This window comes from Solanum tuberosum, unplaced genomic scaffold, assembly GCF_000226075.1.
Source record: "Solanum tuberosum cultivar DM 1-3 516 R44 unplaced genomic scaffold, SolTub_3.0 scf00205, whole genome shotgun sequence".
NCBI lineage: Eukaryota > Viridiplantae > Streptophyta > Magnoliopsida > Solanales > Solanaceae > Solanum > Solanum tuberosum.
The window spans coordinates 851,021-874,097 of record NW_006239130.1 but is presented as its reverse complement, the minus strand read 5'-3'; the positions used below and the strand labels follow the sequence as shown (position 1 = coordinate 874,097).

Genomic DNA, 23,077 nt, shown 5'->3' with positions numbered 1-23,077 from the left:
TCGGTATTACCTTTGAACTATTTTGACAAACTATTATTGTTTTCAAAGTATTTTTAGACAATTTTGAATATACTATTTTGAGATAGTTTGAGTTTTGGAAATTTTGAGACTTTTAAATTTAAATTCCATCTTTAAGCTTAAATCTGCTTGAGTTAGTCTTCCGCTAAGTAGCCAGCCAGGTCAAGAGTTCGCTCGGGGATCAACAATGATTCTCAACTGTCGGTCACGTCCAGGGTGTAAGCTCGGGGAGTGATACAAAAACATGACTATATTTATTGTAAACTAATTATTTTATTGTATATATCTGAACCTATCCCTTTTTAACTTCCTCATTCTCGAATATATTTACAATCAAGCAACGTTTAGGATCCAAGATGAAGTATGAGCGCAAAGAGCTGCATTTTAAAACTTTTCTGTTCACAGGGTTGGGGAGAATCCATTTTTAGCAGTTCATGAGGGCTGAAGGTCATCTACATGATTGTGTAACCAGGGCCGCCTCCACCTTCTGGGACTGTCCATTCGATATTCTGTTTCGGATCTTTAATACTGCAGGCCTGAAAGAAACACAATTTTTTACTGTTTTCTGGATGTCAATATGAAACATCATCAAGTTGCATATGATTATAAACTAAGCAAGTGAACCATAGACTCGTTGAATTGCCAAAGGATTATCGGCAAGACCCATAGCAGCTTGCCGGATGCACAATATCTTTTATGGATTATTGCAGCTTAGAGCTACACAGGTATTTGACACACTTTTCATGGCTGGCTTAAAGATACAACAGCTTTTAACTCAAGATTGAACCAGGGACACAAAACAGAATTACCTTGCAGTGCAAACAGTTCTGAGCATTGATCTGCAACTTTAAGTCACCGGTCTCATCCGGTATGTACCTATCATTTTGAAGAGGGAAATTGAACAAATGTGTAGCACATGAGAAGGAAATGAAAAATTATTTTCCAGATGAGAATATTACTCATAAACTCGTGCAGGACAATATCGTGCCTCAGGTCCAGCATACTTGGGCAAGTTGACATTTTCTGGAACAGTAGGATCTTTCAGATGAAGATGAGATGGTTGGTCATGATCATGATTTGTGTTGCTCCTACAAGAAGGAGGAAATTAGAGAGGAAAATCAGCAGTTCTGTTATGAAAGAAGATCTGACCACTCGAGGTGGGGTTAAAAAGGAAAGATCTTTTAGTCCTTCCTCAACACAACGGGTTTTACCTCACATATTTAAGTACTTTTATTTGGCACAGTGATGTGATATGTTCAACCGTGATGGCAACCTCTATTAAAAAGGAAACTTAACCAGGATTCACAGACCATGGTCTAGAGTTCTTACATGATGACAAAACTTAAATAAGAATTCAGTTGGATAAATAATTCCCGATTGGCTCTCAAGAAATTCGTTGTTCATTTGAGAGATCACAATTACCGCTTCGCCATTCCATTCAAAAAAAAGATTTTAGGTGAAACTGTGCATCAACAGATAAACACATTTAATCGTATTGCATTGCCTTTGACCAAACTATTCTATTTTACTTGCCATAAAATTTGTTTTCTTATAGTGGAAATATAGCTATAATATAACTTGAGGTAGAACAAACAAATTAATCACTTACAGACCAATTAAAGAATCAGAAGATGTTTGTGACAAACAGACCGTCTACCTGTACAGAGAGGTCGGTACATCAAAAGATACAACACCATCTGGCTTTGGGTACTCAATCGGTGAGAACAATTGTGCTTCCTGCAAATAAAGGACCAAATTCATGTAATTACCATAGTTGATCTGTGAGCTATACTCAGCAATTTAAGAACATAGCCAACTTCTCTAAAAAGAGCACTCTTAAACTCAGCTGTATATTGTGATACAAATAAACACGGAAAAGTTGAGTCAGCTTGGTATGCAAGATCCTACAGTTTATGGTTCATTTGATAAATGGGAAACATAGTCTCTTTTAGTTTTGAAGAGAATAAACATCAGTATATTTTTGTTTCTCGAAAGATGCCAATCAATAAATCAACGTACTTTGATTTGCAACCACAAGAAACCAGACCTGGGGATAACAAAATGTGGTATAATGATTTCTCTCCTACTTTTCATTTTTCCATCTAAACAACAAAAAAATTCCTGTGCTGTATGAACAGGAAAGTGAGTCAATATTCCAATTCCCCATTAGCAAATGAGTCCTCTCTGTAGCATTGACCAATCTGCTTCGGTTTCTATCTTCACCATGAACATTCATAGGCCAGTACCATTCAATTTCATATATCATAGAGATCAACGACAGGTCAACGAGAGCGCACTTCTTCCACAATAAGAAAATAAAAGTGAGCAACACCTCTAAGCTACATCGGTGATCCAGTGACTTAAAAAGAACAAATCACTATGGAGTGTTTCCCAAAAGAAATGGAAAACAACATCTGAATTTCATATTGCTGATGAGCGATGATAAAAGTCCTTCAGAGTAATGCCTGAAGCCATGCAGAATCTGCTGGAAAGCTAAAATAAGTACAATTAAGGAGCATGCCAGCATGGTCTGAATTACAGCATCCAATCTGGAGACATTCTGAAAGAATGCAGCAGGAGGGCTCTTTAAGGGGAAAATAAATTTGACTTGAACTGAATGTTTTTATGCTTTTGTAAATTTCTTGGAACTCACATAACATACCAACTTGTATAGATAATTTTTTTAAGGTTTGTGAAGGATAACCGCTTTTAGATGTCCTTCCAAGTCCACAACCAGAGCATACATAATATCTATGCTTTACCCAGGGAAATTGTAAAGCCTCGTAATACTCTAGAACTAGCTTGGACTAATTTAAGGGTTTAATGGTAGTAGTTAATGCGAGGCCGAAGTGTTTGGGACTTACTTGGGGATAACTGTGTGTTAGGGACATATTAATGGATGTACGATATGGTTTGGGACTTAGTTGGAGTGGTAGGAATGGACAAAAGAACAAAAAATAGGGAGAAAAAATGTTGTCCCAGGAAATGCAGAGGCCATGCGCCGCATGACCATCGGGTGGTACTTGACAGAATAATTTCAGCACTCCCACACTGTGGCATGCATCATAGGGAAGGTCCCCAGTCTTCCCAAGATAGATCCATGCAACACATCGTTATGACATAAGGCCTATCTGTATATACAACAGGGGGTTTTGGTGGGAAAAAAACTCATTATTTTGGAACTTTTTTGAGATCTTCTGAGAAGGGCTTTGACCTAGACACTTCAGGTAAGCAAAAGGAGAGTGTTATGGACATTTTAAAGATTATTTCACTTTATTAAACATAGTCTTACATGGATGTACATTTTTTTTTTAAAACATGGTAAACCTTGATTAGAAACATCCAATTGAGAATTTTCAAGGTTCTATTACATTCACTAGTTAGATTATGATTGTTAATCACGGTTGAGTAAAGGTGGTAATTCAAAATATTTTCTTGAATTTTCTTAACCTTCCGCTACTCTAATTTTTAATCTTCTTATTTTTCTTCCACATATTTTCCTGTCTTTATTCAAGTAACCCGATTTTTATCATTAGGTGTTGAATATGTGATTGGGAACATCACTAACCATGGTTCCAACCCATTGGATTAGATGGTGGGTAAACTTAGTTCCAACAAATTGGTAGAGAACTCACAAATTAGAGAACTTAAGCTAATGTTCCTAAGTTAAAGAAAATAAAGTTGAAATATTTAGGTATGCATTAATGTAAGTTGAACTCAGTTATCGGTAGATTGTGAGTTTGTGATTCGTATTGCTTGAAGGAAGTGCCGGGAGAAGCTAAAGCTGTAATTTCCTAACTTACTAGTTGATATGATTATGCCCTCAATGCATTTGATAAATTGCTTAAAAACAATAAATCATGCTATACCTATTGCCTTGTGCGACTTGCGTACTACTTGGTCCAGAACTCAGATAATTTGTGTTTATAGTAATCATAACCTTGTTTGTGTGACCATGTTAACTTGTTATTGTTATGTGCATTGATTGTATGCTTTACTCAAACTCAGTTACTGGTGTGATCACATTCATTTTGGGAGAAGTAGCCAACCTACCCAACCATGAGAGCCACAAAGACCAGGATTAGTGTTATGGTCTCTAGAGAAGGATCGATTCATGTACGAGATATATAAATTCAGCTCATGAAAGGGAGGCTGAAACCTAGAGTTCAATGGAAGAGAGAACTCCGATCTTTTCAGCTCTTTAAAGGGAGACTGAAACCTTAGAGTTCAATCTGATCTCTTGCTTTTTGCTGAAATATGACTCAATGATTTATTCGTTAAAAACCCCTTTAAATAAGAGTCTTATTGATGTAAGAAGTCTAATTTTTATGAAAGTAAGAAACCTAAATCCTATTCCAAGCTAATAACTATAGCTTTACTTAATCCTTATGAAGGTATGAAACATAAATCCTATTCTAGAATAATAAAGAGAGCTACGAAAATATAATTAACTAATGAATAAATCTACTTAAAAATATAATTAAATAATTAATTAATTGACTTATCCGCATCCGCAACATTTAGCTACGTCAAGCTTACGGGTGCTAATTATTTGCCAGCAGAAGAACTCAGTAGTTTTAATAGAAGAACTCAGTAGTTTTGATCGAAACCCAGTATATGTGCTAAAGGAACTACTAAAGATGTACAAAACGTAAATTCAAAACCCAGTTACTAGCAGCCAAGGCCGTTTCCTAGAATCCAGAACCCATAAGGTTCAAATCCTAGCTCCACCTCTGTTTAACATCGTACTTAATATAGAATCAGTTATTCAGTTATTGGTTGAATTATGCCATATCTTTTCAGTTAATACACTGATTAGAATAATCACAACAGAAAGAACCAAGGTTTGCTTGGCAGGTAGTGAGGGCCTGGTGCCAATCACGCCCACCCGAGCATTAGGGTGTGCCAAAAATAAAGCATCTGGTATTAGATTACATCCATGAACTCTTATGATTAAAAAAAAAAGGTGTCTTACCCTTGTTGCTTCATGATCAGGTTTCCCATGATTAAGAGTGACTGGAGATCTTCCCTTGAGTATGTAACTGCCAAATTTAAGCTTATCCATTAGTCATACAGCTTAAGAAACTGGTTTGGAAAAAAAATGAGAGTTGAAAAGACAATTTGACTAAGCAACACGTGAAATCTTACTGCTCTACAGCACTTAAAGCCAAACCAGGATACAGCCCATATTCAAATGCCTGCAAAAGAGAAATTAATAAGGATAGAAGTTTAAAACGAGAATATTAACGGGCATCCTGTAGCTAATCTAATGAAAAAATAGTAGCTGCTTCAATCTATAAGAGGCAACAAAATGTTGGTCATCAGAGCCATTTGTCTCCCTATATAAGGAAGAGCATAGAGGTGCTTCCTCTCCAGCAAAATATTGTGCACTATGCTCCAAAGATATGTCAATAATATCGAGAAGATGCAATGTCATGATTAGTTAACCTAACAAATATGCTCCTAAAAGGTTTTCGAAACACAACACTCACAGGGCGATAGTTCCTTGCAGTATATAGTTCTTCCCATATCCATGAACTTCGTAAATTGTCCCAATAATTTTCCATCTTCAAGCCTTCTTGGAGCATGCTGAATGCAGATTCTGCCGCTAGCATTCCTGTGTCAGATTTTTTAAGCCAACAGGAGCATCATTCATTTTCTTGAGTATAAGCAGAATAAAAGTCAGAAAAGTCCCATACTTATATTGTCGTATGCCCCTATTTTACGATAAAGAGTCTTTAGATGCATCAGTAGTTATGAAGTCGTGAAGCCCTTTAGGCTAAAGCATGACTGACAATGTTGGAGAATCAAATACTCGTTAATATGTAGTCTTCAATCAAGTAAACATTACAAAAGTTCCATCCAGAAGAATGACCTTAGCCTATTTGGACATAAGTTCTGTCCAGAAGAATGACCTTAGCCTATTTGGACATGTATCTATGCACAGATACTAGATGAAATTGATTTTCGATACACAGATACATGAAATTGATTTTGGATACACATATACATGAAATTGTGAAACTCAGATAAATTGTGAAATACAAATACATTATGAATATTTTCTATCAGTTACATGCACCTGGGATGTATCTTTGATCCCAGAAACATGTATCTATGCATGGATACACTAGATACTTGATACCGGATATACTAACGAAATTGATATCGGATACACTGGATGAAATTGATTTTGAATACACAGATACATGAAATTTTGAAACTCAGATACATTGTGAAATACAGATACATTGTGAAACACAGATATAGAGAAGTAGACGGACGAGAGAAGCGAGATACGTTCGCTAGAAACAGTGTATCTAGAGGCAAATATAACGTATCTAGATGTAACTTGGACAAGATATGTAATTACTGAAACTATCAATGTGTTGAGTAATCAGCACCTATACTAGTGTGTTTTATGAAAGTTGCTCAAACGTTATCTATGTGAACCTTTGAATATTGAGTCATACGAGACATAACAATTTTCTTTCGGAATAAGTTTTGTAATGCAAACTTGGGGTATTATATTCCAATGATGATTTAACTACTTAATTTTTCAATACAATGTTCGTTATGAATTTTGCACTTGAATAGCTTAAACTATCCATCTGCAGGGCAACAATTTAAAATTAACTGAACATCGTGGAGTCTTCAGTAAAGTAACTTAAACTTTCAATTAGTAAGCTATGAAGCTATTATTTTGATTTGCCAGGTCAGACTAAGTACAAGAACAATAGGTAGTACCTGATTTCATAGCTGTATGAGTGCCCTTAATCTTCGGCACATTTAAGAAGCCAGCTGAGCATCCTATAATTGCTCCACCAGGGAAAACTGGATATGGAATAGACTGGAATTTAACCAAATCATTTGTATTTGTATGACCAAGAATAAGTTTTAAAAAGCATGCCTCGAGTATGTCAAAATAAGTATGTGAAGAGAGCTAAAGTACATTCAATTTATCAGACGTGTTCTCATATTGAACTGATATTCACAAATTTCTTTACTGAAAGGAGAAATCTACTAAACATATTGGAGTTTGGAAAAAAGGCATGACTAATCCTTATAAGCCACATCACAGATGCAGATATTACTATATGGCAAAGTCCCTAATGCACCAGCTCTTTAGAAACACATTATTGAAGCTGAGGAAATGCTATAAATATGACAAGCAAGATGTGAACTCCATAAAATAATAAGAAAAAGTATTATCCATCACACCTGAAAACCTCCTTCATTTAAAGACCGAGCACCATATTGGAGAACAGTTCCACCCTCAAGAAGTGGCCTAATAGCAGGATGACGTTTAAACCTCTGAGATTTAGGATATGTAGAGTAAGTAACTAGATGCTTAAAACAAAAGGAATCTTGAAATTGCTTATTCTTTGAGCGAGTACCAAAGAGAACAGTAAAAGAACTCTATACAAACAATAGCATCTTCATGTTTACCTGATATTCCTCGTATGGATTCAAGAAAGGGTTCTGATAATCTAGAGCAACCACAAGGCCGACAGCGACTTGTCTGTCCTTCATATGATACAAGAAGGAACCTCCATAGGTCTTCTGGTCCAGAGGCCAACCAAGTGTGTGAAGCACATAACCAGGCTGATGTTTGTCTCCATCAATCTCCCAGACCTGAAATAGAAACAAGTTCAGGAATCCACTTAAGTTGATATAAGATCATAGTACATTTAAAGTTTCAGGTGAAGAGTGATGTATATTTTAAAATACTCCTCTTTATAAGTTTTTGAGAACCTAGATGAACAACCTATTTAGAATATAATTAAGTAAATAACCGTGTGCTCTCTCTAACAACTTAAGTTTTTAGATGAAATGGACACACACTTCAACATGGTTTATGTTAGTCCTAGGAATATTCTATAGCATATGCGTAAATATAGTAGGTATCTTGTTTTACTCCTAGATTTACTCTAGCTTGATTTGATATTGATTAGGTATTGATTTCCTTTCCTTTTTAGGACATGTATACTTAGCTATTTAAACCCCAATAACTTGTGGGAATAATCAAGCTGAGTTCTCTCTCAAACTCGTCTTCTCACATGGTATCAAAGCTTTCTTTAGTGAGAAAACAAGAATAATAAGAGAACAAAATTGCTGAGAATTTTTTTTCCCAGCAAAACCTCCAGTGTTCTGCGACTCTGACACTCTCCAGGGGTATTGTGCATATACCAGTACCACCATTACGATCGGAATCCTCGCAGCTTGTGGTGTTTTACATCCACTTTTCTGGCAGTTTTTTTTCCTGTAACTTTTTCCGGCAAGACAGCAAACAGTTTTCCAGCTTTCTAGCTCTGTTCTTCAGGTTTTTCCCCAGAATTTACTTTATTTTTTAACACTAATAGATCTGTTTTTCATGTCTCTCGGATCCGATATGTTTAGCACTAATCTGTGAGTTCCACCAACCCAAACCATGGCATCACCACAGAACCTTTGACAAATAGTGCAAACTATTTATCTTGGTCCTCATCTGTTCAATTATGGTGCAAGGAACAAGGTATTCAGGATCACTTGGTTACATGGGCAAAGGATATTACTGAAAAAGATAGGGGCGAATTGGAGAAGATTGATGCTCAATTGTGTAGTTTGTTATGGAAATTTATTGATTCAAAGTTGATGCCATTGTTTCAACCATTCCAAACTTGCTTCTTTGTTTGGGAAAAGGCTCGTGGGCTATACACAAATGACATATCCCGCTTTTATAATGTGATTTCTCGGTTGACTGACCTTAAAAAGCAGGACTCGGATATGTCAACTTATCTTGGACAGGTTCAGGCGGTTATGGAAGAATTTAATGAGTGAATGCCCGCTACTCAAAGTGTTGAAAAGCAATTAGAGCACTGTCAGAAGATGTTTCTAGTCGTTACACTTGCTGGACTTCCATCTGATCTTGATTCAGTGTGGGATCAAATTTTGGCTAGCTCTACTGTTCCAGTTGTGGATGACCTGTTTGCTCGATTGTTACGACTAGATGCACCACCTATGTCGTCTAGTCATCCAGTACCACCTGCGGATTCTTCTGTCATAGCATCTCAGACTGCATTTCAGACCGGAAATCGGCATGGGAAACGACAACCAATATGTGGTTATTGTAACAAATTACGGTATACCCGTGATGTGTGCTACTCTCTACATGGTAAACCAAAGAATGTTCATGTTGCTAAAACTGAATACACTGACAATCCTACCAATCAATTGTTCTCTTTGTCTGAGGTAGAATACAATGACTTTCTTCAGTATAAGGCGAGTAAGCAGACCTCTTCATCAATAGCTACCATTGCCCAAGTTAGTAATCATGTCAATCCTGTTGCTTGTCTCTCATAGTCCACCACATTTGGCCCTAGGGTTATGAACTCAGGTGCTTCTGACCACATTGCTGGTAACAAATCTTTATTGTCTAATATTACTTCCTCTCAGTCCCTTCCCATTATTACATTAGCTAATGGTTCTCAGACCATGGCAGCCGGAGTCTATCAAGCCAATCTCTTACCTTCTTTGACTCTAAATAATGTTCTTTTTGTCCCTGGTTGTCCCTTTAGCCTCTTGTCAATAAGTCTTTTGGCTAGGGATTTAAATTGTTTCATCTCACTTTTTAGTGACTTCTTTGCCATACAGGGCCTCAGTACGAGAAGGATGATTGGCGAAGGGCATGAGTCAGATGGACTTTATTATCTCAATTCTCACATATCCACTACAACTTGTTGAATCTCAAACTCCCCAAATTTAATCCACAAACGATTGGGACACCCTAGTTTATCCAAATTTCAAAAGATGGTACCTAGCTTGTCCAAATTGTCTCAGTTAGATTGTGAGTCATGTCAATTTGGGAAGCACACCCGAGCTACTTTTCCACATAGTTCTAATAATCGTGCAAACGTCTCGTTTTCATTAAGTTCATATTGATATTTGGGTCCTAGTAGAGTCAGTTCTATATTGGGTTTTAAGTATTTTGTTACTTTCATGGGATAAGGCACAAGTAACCCCTAGACTATGACCGATATCCCTGAGACACACCTTAACTAAACTAAGGTCCTTCCCCCCCCCCCCAACTCATTTTTGTTGTAATTTTATACACCTTTTGGCTTACATGGCCCACTCTGTGACTCCACGTAGTTGAGGCACGTGGGAGATGTTTGGATGCCTACAAAATTACAAAAAAAATGGGTTTGAGGGGGTAATAGGACCTTAGTTTAGTTAAGGTGCGTCTCTGGGATTTCGATTTAGGGGGTACTTGTGCCTTATCCCTACTTTCATTGATGATTACTCAAGGTGCACTTGGATGTTCTTAATGAAAGATCGTTCTGAATTATTTTCCATTCGAAGGCAATAAAATATGAAAAATAAATATATTTTTCATATTTCTAAGCAAGATTAAACAAAAGGATTTCAAGCTGCTGTAAGTTTTCGATGAGATCCTTAATAATATCCTAGAAAATTTTCAAACTTTTTGTGCTAAAATAAAAATCTAGTTTGGTATTTCTATTCGCATTTTTCGTAGTGATAATGCACATGAATATTTATCATCTCAATTTAAACAATTTATGTCTTCCCATGGAATTCTTCATCAGACATCATGTCCTTACACTGCACAACAAAATGAGATTGCAGAGAGAAAATATAGGCATATTGTTGAGACTACACACACTCTTCTCATCAAGCAAATGTTCCATTGCGATTCTTGTTATCTGATTAACCGTATGCCTTCCTCTGCTATTCATAATCAGGTAACGCACTCTATTTTGTTTCCAAAGTCAACCTTATTCTCTCTTCCACCATGAGTCTTGGGAGCACATGCTTTGTCCATATACTCACTCTAGGAAAAGACAAATTTGGTCCCCGTGCTCTTAAATGTGTCTTTCTCGGTTATTCAAGGGTATAGAAGGGATATTGATGCTTCTCACCTGACCTCCAATAATACCTTATGTCAGCTGATGTTACTTTTTTTGAAGGTCAGACCTACTTTTACATCCTATTCTGTTGAACAATTATACATTTATGTGGTTCTACCAGTTCTATCTTTTGGAGATCCCGCCATAGTTTATCCTTCCACATCATCTCCTACGACTCTTATCTTCCTTATATCCACCTCCACCACTATTAACCTATCATCTTCGTTTGCGCCCAAATGATTCACGCCCTCCGCCAGAATCCTTGCCTGATGAGGACTTGTCTACACAAAGTCCTTCCATCGCCACTTGAAAAGGTAATTGCTCTACTCATAACCCTCATCCTAGCTATACTTGTTTGAGTTATCACTGTTTGTCACTGATCCATTCTGCCTTTGTATAATCACTATCATCTTAGTCTATTCCCAAGACTACAGGTGAAGCTCTTTCTCATCTAGGTTGGCAACAAACTATGATTGAAGAGATGTCTGCCTTAAACTCTAGTGGTACTTGGGAGCTTTTTCTTCTACCTCCAGATAAATCTACACTTGGTTGTCGGTGGGTATATACAGTGAGGTAGGCCTCAATGAACAGATTAATCGCCTAAAAGCTCGACTAGTGGCCAAGGGTTATACATAGATTTTTGGTCTCGACTATGGTGATACTTTCTCTCCTGTGACCAAGATTGCTTCAGTCCGTCTATTTTATCCATGGCTATGGTTCATCATTGGCCTCTCTACCAATTAGATATTAGAAATGCTTTTCTTCAAGGAGATCTCGAACATGAGGTATATATGGAGCAACCACCTGATTTTGTTGCCCAATAAGAGTCTAAGTAACATGGTGTTTAAGATGAATTTGAATTTTGAATTTTTTTTGATAATCGAGAAATCTGTCTACGACTCGCCCTTTGGACCAATCACAACCTTCTAAACTCAGTGGATAATGGGCCCGCCCCTCTACCCTTCTCCACTTAAATACCGGGTTCGCTTTGCATGGTGTGGAGCTTGAACCTGTGACCCAAGCCACAAATCCTCCACCTTTTGCCACTCGAGCTAGGCCTTGGGGGCTATTAGTTAGGTTGTTTGAATTGCTGAGATATTTTAGGTTGTTTTAAATTTCAAATTATGTAGATTATGTTTTTTATGTTGGCTATTTAAAGCCTCTCAATGCTTAATAAAGTTATTGAAAGCTATTGAAAGTCATTTCAATCCATTGAGAGATATTTCAATCATTTTTTTGCTGCCCCGTTTTAAAAAAAACACCAACAACAAATAAAGAGATTAACTTGTTAGAAGAAAAAGTGATTGGAAATGTTTTAGTCGACAATTCACCAAAGTCATGGTGTTCCTAGTTCCTTCTTCTAGATGTTCGTCCACTAGATGGGACTTATTTCTAAGCAGCTAAATAATCAATATAGGTACCAGGCCTAAGAAAAGGAGGGAAGTAATGCCTGCAGGGTAAAGGTTATCTCCGGAGTAAGTTTGCAAGTTGGTGAACTTGCATTTTCTGCATACCCACGAATCCCCACCTCCCTTAGTTGTGATCAGGAGACTTCCAAGATCACGTTGGTGAGCTTTATGATTTCCAGGATGAATCAGTAATTAAATAAACGTTTGTGCCTCTTTGCATCAGGAGGCAAAAAGGAGTAAAGAAAAGAGATCAGAAGAAAATTACCTCTTTAATTCCTAAAGCATAGGTTTGATGTTGCCCCTGCCCTTTCTCTCTCAAGTTGTACTTCTTGATTAATTTCTGTCAGGAATACAAGGGTCAACAAAGTTGGTGCTGAACTTTAAATGATGTATAGGACATAGAAATAGTTGATAAAGACAAAAGAATAAACTTTCTGCATACCTCTGATAAAGATCCTCTACATCCTTCTGCAAGGAGAGTAACACGCCCTACACACCATCACAGAAAACAGGGGTTAGTAAACTAGGAAGTACGGGTAATGAGCCAAATGGTGTAGCGTTCCACAAAATTTTTAGTTTGTTTGGGCTTAAAATATGCTTAGTTACATGTTAAATGATGAATAACATATGTGGAAGATACCATATGTTATTGTAAATGTTGTTGAGATTAAGATGCATGTGTTGTGTGAATGATTTGGAATGTATTGAAGTGGTATTGTAGCAAAAAGTGGGAAGATTTCAGTGTTTTGATATGAAAATCATTCTCAGGCGATTTACACCATACTTGTGCATCGTATAGCTATTGCACGAAGGTCATTTTTGGCCTGGACAGTTTCATGATATAACGCAAGTAATGCGTGGAATGTGATCCTAACCAAGGCCAAAAAGGTGAGACAGGACAGTGAAAGAGAGTTGTGTGACACTACAGCTCAATATGAACAATTGTATCTCAGGGAAATAATCAGGTTGCATGACTGGTAATCCAATGTCGATTATATCATACAGAGGTGCTCAGTTCACCACATTCTTCTGGTAATCCCTGTTGAGTCCCACATCGGTTATTAAAGGGATGTGTTGTCTGAGTCTCTTTAATGGTCTTGGGCAATCCTCCTCTCATGAGCAAGCTTTTGGGATTGAGTTAGGCCAAAGATCAATTTCTTTAATAATCCTTTCAAGCGGATATTGGAACACAAGTGAACTTGAGCACGTTTATCACCATTAGACCGACAGGAAAACTGAAAGACCTACTCAACCACTTGAGGATATGTACGGGCATGTGCCATCGACTTCGGTAGCAACTAGGACGAGCATCTCCGGATTAATAGAGCTTGCTTATAACAATAGCTATAAAGCGAGCATCAAAATGGAGCCATTCGAATTATTAATAGGTGTCTGTATAGATCGTCTGTTGGATATTTTGAACAGTCGGAAGCCAAACTTCTTGGCTCAAATCTTGTACAAGAATCCTTGGAGAAAGTTAGACATAATTAAGAGAGTCTTAGAACAGCTGAAAGTTGTGAAAGGTCCTATTTGTCATTTTGGACAAGAGGCACCAAGAGGTCGAGTTCATGATTGGCAACTATGTGTTTTTTGAAGATTTCACCGATGAAAAAGGTAATGAGGTTTGGTAAGAATGGTAACTTGATTTGAGGTTCATTGGGCCATATGAAATTCTCAAGCGGATTGAAACATGACCTATCAACTTGCCTTGCCACCAGAGTTGTAATCAAACCTCCATGCATCGATCCTATGAAAATCTGGGAGTGATCCTTCATGTGTTGTTCGATCTTAGACTGTGGAACTTGATGAGAAATTATCATATGAAGAAGTTCCTATGGCATACAATTTTTATTTTTTTGAGAACTAAAGTTCCTATGGCATACTTGATAGGCAAGTTCACAAATTCAGAACAAAAGAGGTTGTTGGCTTAGCATCACTAGCACCATAGGAGCCTCTGTATCAGTGTCCCACCTTTTGTATGCAGATGAGACACTAATATTCTGTGGGGCAGAGAAGTTGCAGCAGCATTATCTTTAATCGAACCCTTCTTATTTTTTAATCTATTTCAGGCCCATATATTAATATGCTAAAAAGCATGTTATACCCAGTGAATGAGGTGCCTACCCGGAGGAATTAGCTAGCATAATGTGTTGTGGCATTAGCACGTTCCCTACAATATATCTAGGATTGCCTCTGCGAGCTAAATACTAGTCAGAGGAAGTATGGAGTAGAGTAATTGAAAAAGTGGAGAAAAAAACTGGCTGCTTGGCAAATTCAATATCTTTCATTGGGGGGAAGAGTGACCCTAATCAACAGTGTCCTTGACAGTATTCCTACTTACGTTATGTCTCTTTTTCCAATGCCGAGCAAAGTCCTTCAACAACTTCACAAACTGGGAAGATCCTTCCTCTGGGAAGGAAACAGGCCACATATTCCCCCTGGTGGAATGGCCTTACTGTAATTCAACAAAAAATGCAGGGCGTACTGGGAATAAGAGACTTGGCTAAGCACAACAAATGTCTGCTACTGAAATGGTTATGAAGCTATGGGCAAGAGGGTCCAGCTGTGACCAAGTATGGCCATCAGGACAATTGGAGCACTGGGAGCACTAGAGCCTCACATGGAGTGGGTCCTTGGAAGCACATTAAAAACTTAAAGGATTATTTCTAGCAAGACATTTTCTTCAAGATTGGCAGCGGTTCTATGGTGAAATTCTGGAAAGATAATTGACTTGGTGACTCCACTTTGCAAGTCATGTACCCATCTCTTTTTCTATTAGCCACTAACCCCAACTCCACGGTGGAGCAAATCAGATCAGGCAACACATGGGATGTTCAATTTAGGAGGAATATGGAAGATTGGGAGCTATATGATGTATTTGATCTGTTGGGAAGATCAAACAGTTGTACAGTTGATAGCCAAAGCTCTGACAGAAGGAGATGGGGCAGTTCTAAGGAGGGTACATACTGTGTAAAGGCAGGCTATCACCAGATGTGCTCACGGTATGAAGCTATTAATGTATGGCCTGGAAGTTAATTTGGAGAACAAAATTACCCCCAAAGGTAAGTTGTTTAACTTGGACAGCACTAAAAGGGGCCATCATGACTCAAGCCAATCTATGTAGAAGAAAATTGTAGCTTGTGAATAGATGTTATGTGTGCTTGACTTGAAATCTATCAACCGTCTTTTCTTGCATTGCCCAGTGGCTGCTGACCTCTGGCACATGTTCCTATCAGTTTTTGGTCTCAATTGGACACAACCCCAGAGTATCAAGGAAGCCGTTAAAAGTTGAAACTTTTGGAAAGTCAGCAAAGGCGTCAAGAACATCAAGCAAATGATCCCAAGTTGTATTTTTTTGGAGTGTGTGGACAGAAAGGAATAGAAGATGTTTTGATGGTGTTTCTAACTCCTAACTCAGTATTTAAGGCTAGGTGTCTACTGCAGCTTTTTAGTTGCAGTAATTATGCTCCTGTAAATGATGTTGTTTCTTTTGTAGATTTCATTGGCTCTGTGAGCCTAGCTTAACAGCCTACTTTTGCTTTTGGTTAGCTCCAGATGCTTATAGAACTTTTTTTCTTTGGCGCTAACATCACTTTTTGTAATCTTTGCATCTTCTTGATGCCAGCAATACAACATGTTACTTCATCAAAAAAGAGGTTGTTTCGGCCAGCTATGGAAGAACCATTGCAATGAAGAGTCAACTAGGAAAGTAGAGAAGGGCATGAAAACAAGATATCCTCACCTATGCCAAAGCAAAAGTATTTGAGGATGACTGTTCCTAAGTGGGAGAATATAGCACCCTACAAAATCTTTAATTTGTTTAACCTTAATACATGCTTAATTATGTTCCAACTTCCAAGTGATGGATAATATGTGTGCATGATATCATATGATGTGGAACATGTTGTTGAGTACATTCTACCCTCCACAGACCCTACTTTAGTGGTCTACACTGGGTATGGTGTTGTTGTTGTTGTTTTTACCATCTGAGTTACCTTTCTGCCCCATAAAGCTCCATATGAATAGCATCATGTTCCAACTGATACTAATTGAACTGATGTTCCAGTTGGGATTGTTGGCAATTAGTTTCCATAACACACAAATACTCACCACAAACTTCTGGAACAAATAAACTGAATTGGGGTGTTGTAATGTAAGTACTGAGATATTTGATTAACTCCCTCTAGAATCTTTGGGCACAAATAACATTAATAATTATACTCAATTTACTTGAATTATAGCGTCAAATCACAGATCAAAATTGTTACTGGGGATAGTTAATGTTAAACTAAAGGGACAGTTGTAACTTCCATTTGATAGTCATCTAAAAAACTGCAGTAACTGTGGACAGAATGTAAATTTGGAGAACTTCTTTGCAGAAAATAAACAAGGAAAAAATTGAGTAACAGAACTTGCCCTTCAGTGCAACACCACGCTGGTAGTTCTCTTTTCTGGAACCATCTTTAGCCACTCCCATATCATTAGTAGCAATACCAGTAACCTCGTTGTGTTCGTTGCATAAAATCTGAAACGTTTCTACCTTAGCAAGGAAAAACTAAAAAAATAATGAAATAATCCAGAATAGCGAGGCTAATACCTCACTAGCAGCAAAACCTGGGTATATTTCAACTCCTAGCTCTTCAGCTTTCTGCCCCAACCAACGTACCAACTGACTCAAACTGCATTACCATGATTCTAAAGATTTAACATACACGGAAAAGTAGTAACTACATCAGCAAATTGTGCATTCAAGAAGTAAACCAGGCACATTTCTGTCTGTATGATGATATCGGAGGGTGTATGGACCACAAAGTATGTAAGTGGGGATCCCCATCTAGTGCTTTAACTCTTACATATTTGCAAAGGAAACTGAACTCGCTTCCCTTCTCATGTAACAAATGTCAAATATAAGGATACACCTATCAAGCACCAGTCAAGGCCAAATCGGACCATGTTAACCATTGGACTAATTCCTTACCCTTCCAAATACTGTTACCCCACTCAAACAATGTGTATATGAAAATGCTCTGGCCAAGCAATCATTCTCTATAAGTTGAAGCTCCATGGTTAGTAAAACATCAAAGGAGTGCAGATGTTTGGACATGAATTGTGTGATATTTCAAAAAAAAAAAAAAAAGTAGTAATTGAAGTTAAGATGGAAAAAAGGTATTTGGAAGTTGAAGTTGTGTTTGGACATGCAATCACTTGAAAAAAAATTGAAGTTTTGTGAAGAAAAAAAATTACTTGAAAACTTTTTTTCAAGTTTGGAGTGAAAAATTGACACAACGCAAGTCAAATTGGTTTTCTGAAAAAAAAAACATTTCATGTCCAAACGGATCCTGAGTTGGAAATGCTCATCCACGACATACTTTGCTCCTTTTCAATTATCAAAAGCACAGCAATCCATTCAATACATATTTCCATATCTCAAAATTGTCCCTGATACATCTGAAAATTAGTTGATCAAGGACTTTGTGGCCAATCTTTTTTAAAAAAAAATACTAGGAGAGAAAAGATTAGGAATGAACACATCTGGCACAAGGTAGGAGTGGCTCCGATAGAGAGCAAGATGCGGGAAACGAGGTTGAGATGGTTCAGGCATGTGCAGAGAAGATGTATGGATAACCCAATGCGGAGGTGTGAGAGGTTGGCTATGGATGGTTTGAAGAGAGGTCGAGGTAGGCCGAAGAAATATTGGGGGAGGTCATTGGAGGTTATGGAGGACACAGTTTAGACAGAACATGATGCAGCTTTAGCTTACTAAGAACATGACCATAGATGGGAGATTATGCAGGAAACGGATCAGGATAGAAGATCAGTTAGATAGTTAAGTGTAGTCGTAGTCGTACTTCGATTAGATCATTGTTTCTTGCCCTTTGAGTATTAATTGTACAATTAGGCATAGTATTACTCTTGTAATTTTTTTTTCTTTAAGTTTGGTTATTCTCAATTGCTTATGTACTTCAATTATCGTTTTATCTTGTTATGACTACTATTTAGGATTGGATCTCCGTTATTTCTCTCTCTATACTGCTTTGGACTATTTCTTTCCTTAAGTTGAGAGTCTATCTAATACAACATTTTTACCTCTAAGATAAAGGTAAGGTCTGCGTACACTTTACCCTATCCACACCCCACTTTGTGGAATTACAATGGGTATGTTGCTGGTGGTGGTGATGTCCGGGCCAGCTTGCGTGCAACTTGACTAATTCCATGGGACACATGTTATCTCTCACTAGCACAGGTATTGGGTTACTTTATCCACCAAGGCTGGGATATAGGAAGGGACGTGTGGCCAATTGAATTACCAACTTTACTTAAACCATTTGCAAACACATCCAACTTTTCCTTCACCAACTAGTAGAGCCCCTTCAATACTACCAAGACCTTATTGTTGTCTTTGCTCCTCTTCTTTTGGTTTGTCCACCTTTTTTCACTTATGTTAATCTCTCTAACTTTCTTTTTGGGTGTGTATGTTCGTATTTTTTTCATTTTCCGCCCTTGATAATCAATAACAATGCTCAAGCTACATTGATGTCCTTTAATTATATCAGTATAAAATAGAACACAATCTCAACCTTGCACGCATGATATGCCTTGAAATGAGGGCACATCCTATGTAGTTTAATTGAAGTTTCATATGTTTTTATGAGTTTTAGTGTTAGAATGTTGTTTTGTAGGTTTTAGAAGTCGGAATGGCTAGAAGGAGGAAAAGATTTAAACAAATGTCAAAAGGAGGGGGTTCCACAGTCGTAGATCAACTCATGAGCCGTGGATCCACTCGTGGAAAGAATCAGAGAAGGTGTCAAAAGGACCTTGCATGATTGGTCAATGTACAATGGGAAGTACGGAGATGTATGTCACATTCACGGCCCATACATGCATAGCAGATCAAGCCTGTAGGAGGACCTACGGCTGGACTTACAGACCATGGATCAATATACATTAAGTAGTTCAATACACGAAGAACATTCATAAACCCTGATGGGCAATTGACAACAAACTTAAGGGCAATCCATGTCGGCAGGCAATTTTAAGTTGTTAGGATTCCGAATTTATGGACCATTATAAATAGTTTCATAGGGTTATTTTGTAAGGGAACTCCGCATAATTTCTAGTTTGGAGTTTTGGAGGTCTAGCTCCAATATTTTCTCTCTCTAGATTACAAGTCTTGTGAAGAACAAAGAACAGAATTATTTCTTTCATCGTTCATATTCAAAGTAAGCTTTACGAATTCATTCAATCATTATTCTTGTAGTTTATCTTCAATCATCAGACATCAGTAGCTAAATCCTCTACTGAGGTTGTGAACCAAATGAGGGTGAAGCGTTCATAGGTTTTTGTGTGTTGCATGATTTTTGGAAATTAAGACATCAACCTTCTTCTTGCTTTTATTGGTTAATAGTTGCAAACATAAACCTGCACCATAATATCTTAATTTTTCTTGGAAAAGCAATTAAGGTTTGGTAGAAAAAGCGTGCATGAACTCAAGGCACTAACTTGTTAAATAGATTTGTTTACTGATAAGTTGAATTTACATGACATAATCTGTCGTTCTTATCTAAATAACTCATATAGTTGTGGGACATCACATTGAGATAAATCATTCAACTCTTGAAAAGATAGAGTGATGGTTTAAGGACTGAGTGCATATCTAAGAACCTAATAAACCGTAATATCATCAAAACTGAAGAACGGTGCATTCTGGGAATACAAGCTTAGTGCTTTAATCATAAGTTTTACATCTCAAAGTAATTACTGCAATTCTTAGTCTTAAGTTAAACAAATTCTTTTCAACTCTTATAGAAAAGAAATTAGACTGTCAAACTAGTATTTGGATGTGGTATTTCTCCCTATTCCCTATGGGATTCGACCCCAACCTTGTTTGGGTTCTATATTTGCATATGACCGTGTTACAACATCTTAAGGTATAATTTTGAGTGTATCAATGCACCAAGGCCATGGCATCGCATTCACAAAATCACACCTAAAACATAACCTAATGGTTGTTAAAAATCTATGTGGTGACACATAGCACAGACTGATACATGAACTCATAAAATGCCATGCCTAAATTCCCGGTAAATCGGAATCCTATAAGACTTCTGATTGATTTCTTCCAAATCCTACGTATTGGAGAGCATTAGCTGTGCAGTAAGAAGATGTGACAACTTCTTCCAAGGGAATAATAATAATAATAATAATAACAATAAATATAGAGGAAACCATGACTAGCAATTTGAGGCAAAGGAGTAATATTATTATATGCTCACTTGAATCCATTTTCAAAGTAGATACAAAAGTACCTTAAGACATAGTTTCCCTTATTGTCAAATGGGCTTGGAAGTGAAAAGGCACGATTTTCCGTAAGCAGCCAAAAGTTATCAGAAGTAACAGGAACATCAATGGGAGCCTGCAATCAGAAAAAGAGCTTTAGCAAATGATGGTATTACACATGATATAAATAAAGCCACAGAAACCAAATTCTTATTTCCAACTTCATTTTCAGAATAAAACCCCTTTATTTTTTGATAATGAAGTAAATAAAGACCCCTTTATCACAATTCAGACTTGCCCAAGTTAAAATACTACATTCAGTTCTGAATAGTAACTGTTTGAATACAAGTCTTAAAACGGAATTAATCAATTTATTATGCATAAATAATCACATGAACTATCTATGTCCGGAAAGAGCCTTTTCAAGTAGATGGCTGCCTAAACAACCAACCCTTGCCAAGTTCCTTTCTTAGCAGTGTGACATGTAAAAACAAGGTGAAGAAAATGTAAGTAGAACTGAAATTAAAATATATTGAATCAAATTCAGCACAAAAGAAAAACAATTTTATACATCACTGATTTAATTAGCATCTGTATACCAGGTAGAAACATAATACCAAAATGTAAGAATTATGTTAAACAATGCAGCTGAAGTTGTATAGGGAGACCTATTATTTCAAACTAATAACCAGGGGCGTATGCAGGAGGGGTTCACTGGGTTCATGTGAACCCACGCTCCCCTCCCGAAATTACACTCAAAGTATCATATAATGCAATGATTGGGTGCACCTCTCTAAGAAAGGTTAGGAATTTGAATCTTATACCTATCTTGCTTTATTGTTCTTTCTAATATTGGATAGCACCTCTCTGAGTGGTTATTGATGGCACTTTATATATATGTATAGCTTTAATCTTTCAAAATTTTCAAGTTTGTCACATTGGAAATTTCTAATTTTTTTTAGCTCCGTTTTTTCCTAATAGTGCACCATCATCTCGAAATCCTCAATAAGCGTCTGCTAATAACATCTGAAATTAGGGAGAAATGTTTAATATTGTAAAAGAGTACCTCTTCCTCTTTCCAATGGGGAACGAGTTCATCGAGTGCCCGTGGCTCAAATACATTTCCTGACAAGATATGAGCACCTGTAGAATGAAATCAATAATCAGAATGGACAAAACAATGAATAATTTCAAGCCATATCTATTAAGAGAAAAGAAACCCTACCCACTTCAGCTCCTTTCTCAACAACACAAACTGATAAATCAACTTCTTTTTGTTGGCACAATTGTTTGAGCTTAATAGCAGCTGATAGCCCAGCTGGTCCAGCTCCAACAATCACCACATCATAATTCATAGTTTCTCTATCTGATTCACTACTATAACTCCTAAATCCACTTTGACCCCATAAAACCCAACTTCCATTTCCATTTTTTGGCTTATGAAAAAATTTAGAAATTTCATTTCTTGAATTTGAGACCAAATTGGATGAATATGCTGATTTATACAGAATTGAATTAGATAAAAGGGGTATTAATTTGGATTTTGAGGAAGAACTGATGAACTTATACATGATGATTTTGTTGACTGCTCAATGATCTCAATGCTTTTGCTTGTTTTTATGAAAACTTGAGAATATGAAATTGGCCAAACTCTAGTCGTATTTTTTATTTATACATCTCATTTAAAATAGGGAAAAGGGTTTGATATACCCTTAACTTTATCATTTGGAGCTGATATATCTTTTGTTATGAAAATGATTCATATATATCTTTATCATTATACAAACGGCTCACATATATCCCTACCGTTATAAAATGAGTTCACATATCTTCATTTAACGGAAGTGAAAAAATTAGTTTTAAATTTATATTTTTGACTTTTGATTTTTTAAAAAAATTATTTAGGGGTATATATGATTTTCTAGCAAATTTCAAGGTATATTTTAATTTTTTTCGGACATAAATTATTTTTTGACTTCTTGATTATCATTATTTGAGTTTCTTATTCTTATTTTATTTTTTCTTTCACTCCTTAGTGTAAAGAAAAAAAAACTATTTTTTGTGGCTATATTATAATTTAAAACTATTTTTTTCGGATATATTGTAATTTAGTTTTTGTATTTGAAGAAAAAAATTGGGTCATCTATAATAAATTTTACAAGAATATTAGCAAAACTTAAATAAATTTGGCCATCAAAATAATAAATCTAAATTAGTCATTGAAACAAAAAAAAGTAAAAAAATAATATATGTTTTGAGGAGGATTAAATATACCCATATGGATTATATATTTTTTTAAATAATAATAAAAATTAAACTAAAATTAACTTTTTCACTTCCGCTAGAGGAAAAGGGTATATGTGAGCCATTTGTATAACAATAGGGGTATATATGAGCCACTTTTTATAAACGAGGGGTATATCAGCTCTAAATAACAAAAGTTGAGGGGTATATCAGACCCTTTTC

The 23,077-nt window shown here is 36.7% G+C and overlaps 1 protein-coding gene across 1 annotated transcript; it reads right to left on the bottom strand.

Annotated features, from left to right (window-relative positions):
* Nucleotides 1–250: 250 nt before the first annotated feature.
* LOC102596795 (electron transfer flavoprotein-ubiquinone oxidoreductase, mitochondrial) lies at nt 251–22,249 on the bottom strand. Its single transcript, XM_006355702.2, has 17 exons — nt 21,837–22,249; nt 21,678–21,754; nt 20,641–20,747; nt 16,932–17,013; nt 16,751–16,859; nt 12,777–12,823; nt 12,600–12,674; nt 7,468–7,653; nt 7,240–7,332; nt 6,766–6,868; nt 5,511–5,635; nt 5,167–5,216; nt 4,994–5,060; nt 1,676–1,755; nt 978–1,106; nt 828–894; nt 251–554 (listed from the first exon to the last, which is right to left on the bottom strand). Exons 1-17 carry the CDS (start codon nt 22,180–22,182, stop codon nt 471–473), a joined length of 1,827 nt encoding a protein of 608 aa, XP_006355764.1. The 5' UTR covers nt 22,183–22,249; the 3' UTR covers nt 251–470.
* Nucleotides 22,250–23,077: the final 828 nt, after the last annotated feature.

What these genes read in the sequence shown, in the direction of transcription:
- LOC102596795 (XM_006355702.2), bottom strand. Translation starts at nt 22,182, where the DNA reads ATGTATAAGTTCATCAGTTCTTCCTCAAAATCCAAATTAATACCCCTT. An exon ending in CAGGTTTTGCTGCTAGTGAG is followed by an intron (nt 16,860 to 16,931) that starts GTATTAGCCTCG and finishes GAAACGTTTCAG; the next exon opens with ATTTTATGCAACGAACACAA. An exon ending in GCTTTAAGTGCTGTAGAGCA is followed by an intron (nt 5,061 to 5,166) that starts GTAAGATTTCAC and finishes TAAATTTGGCAG; the next exon opens with TTACATACTCAAGGGAAGAT.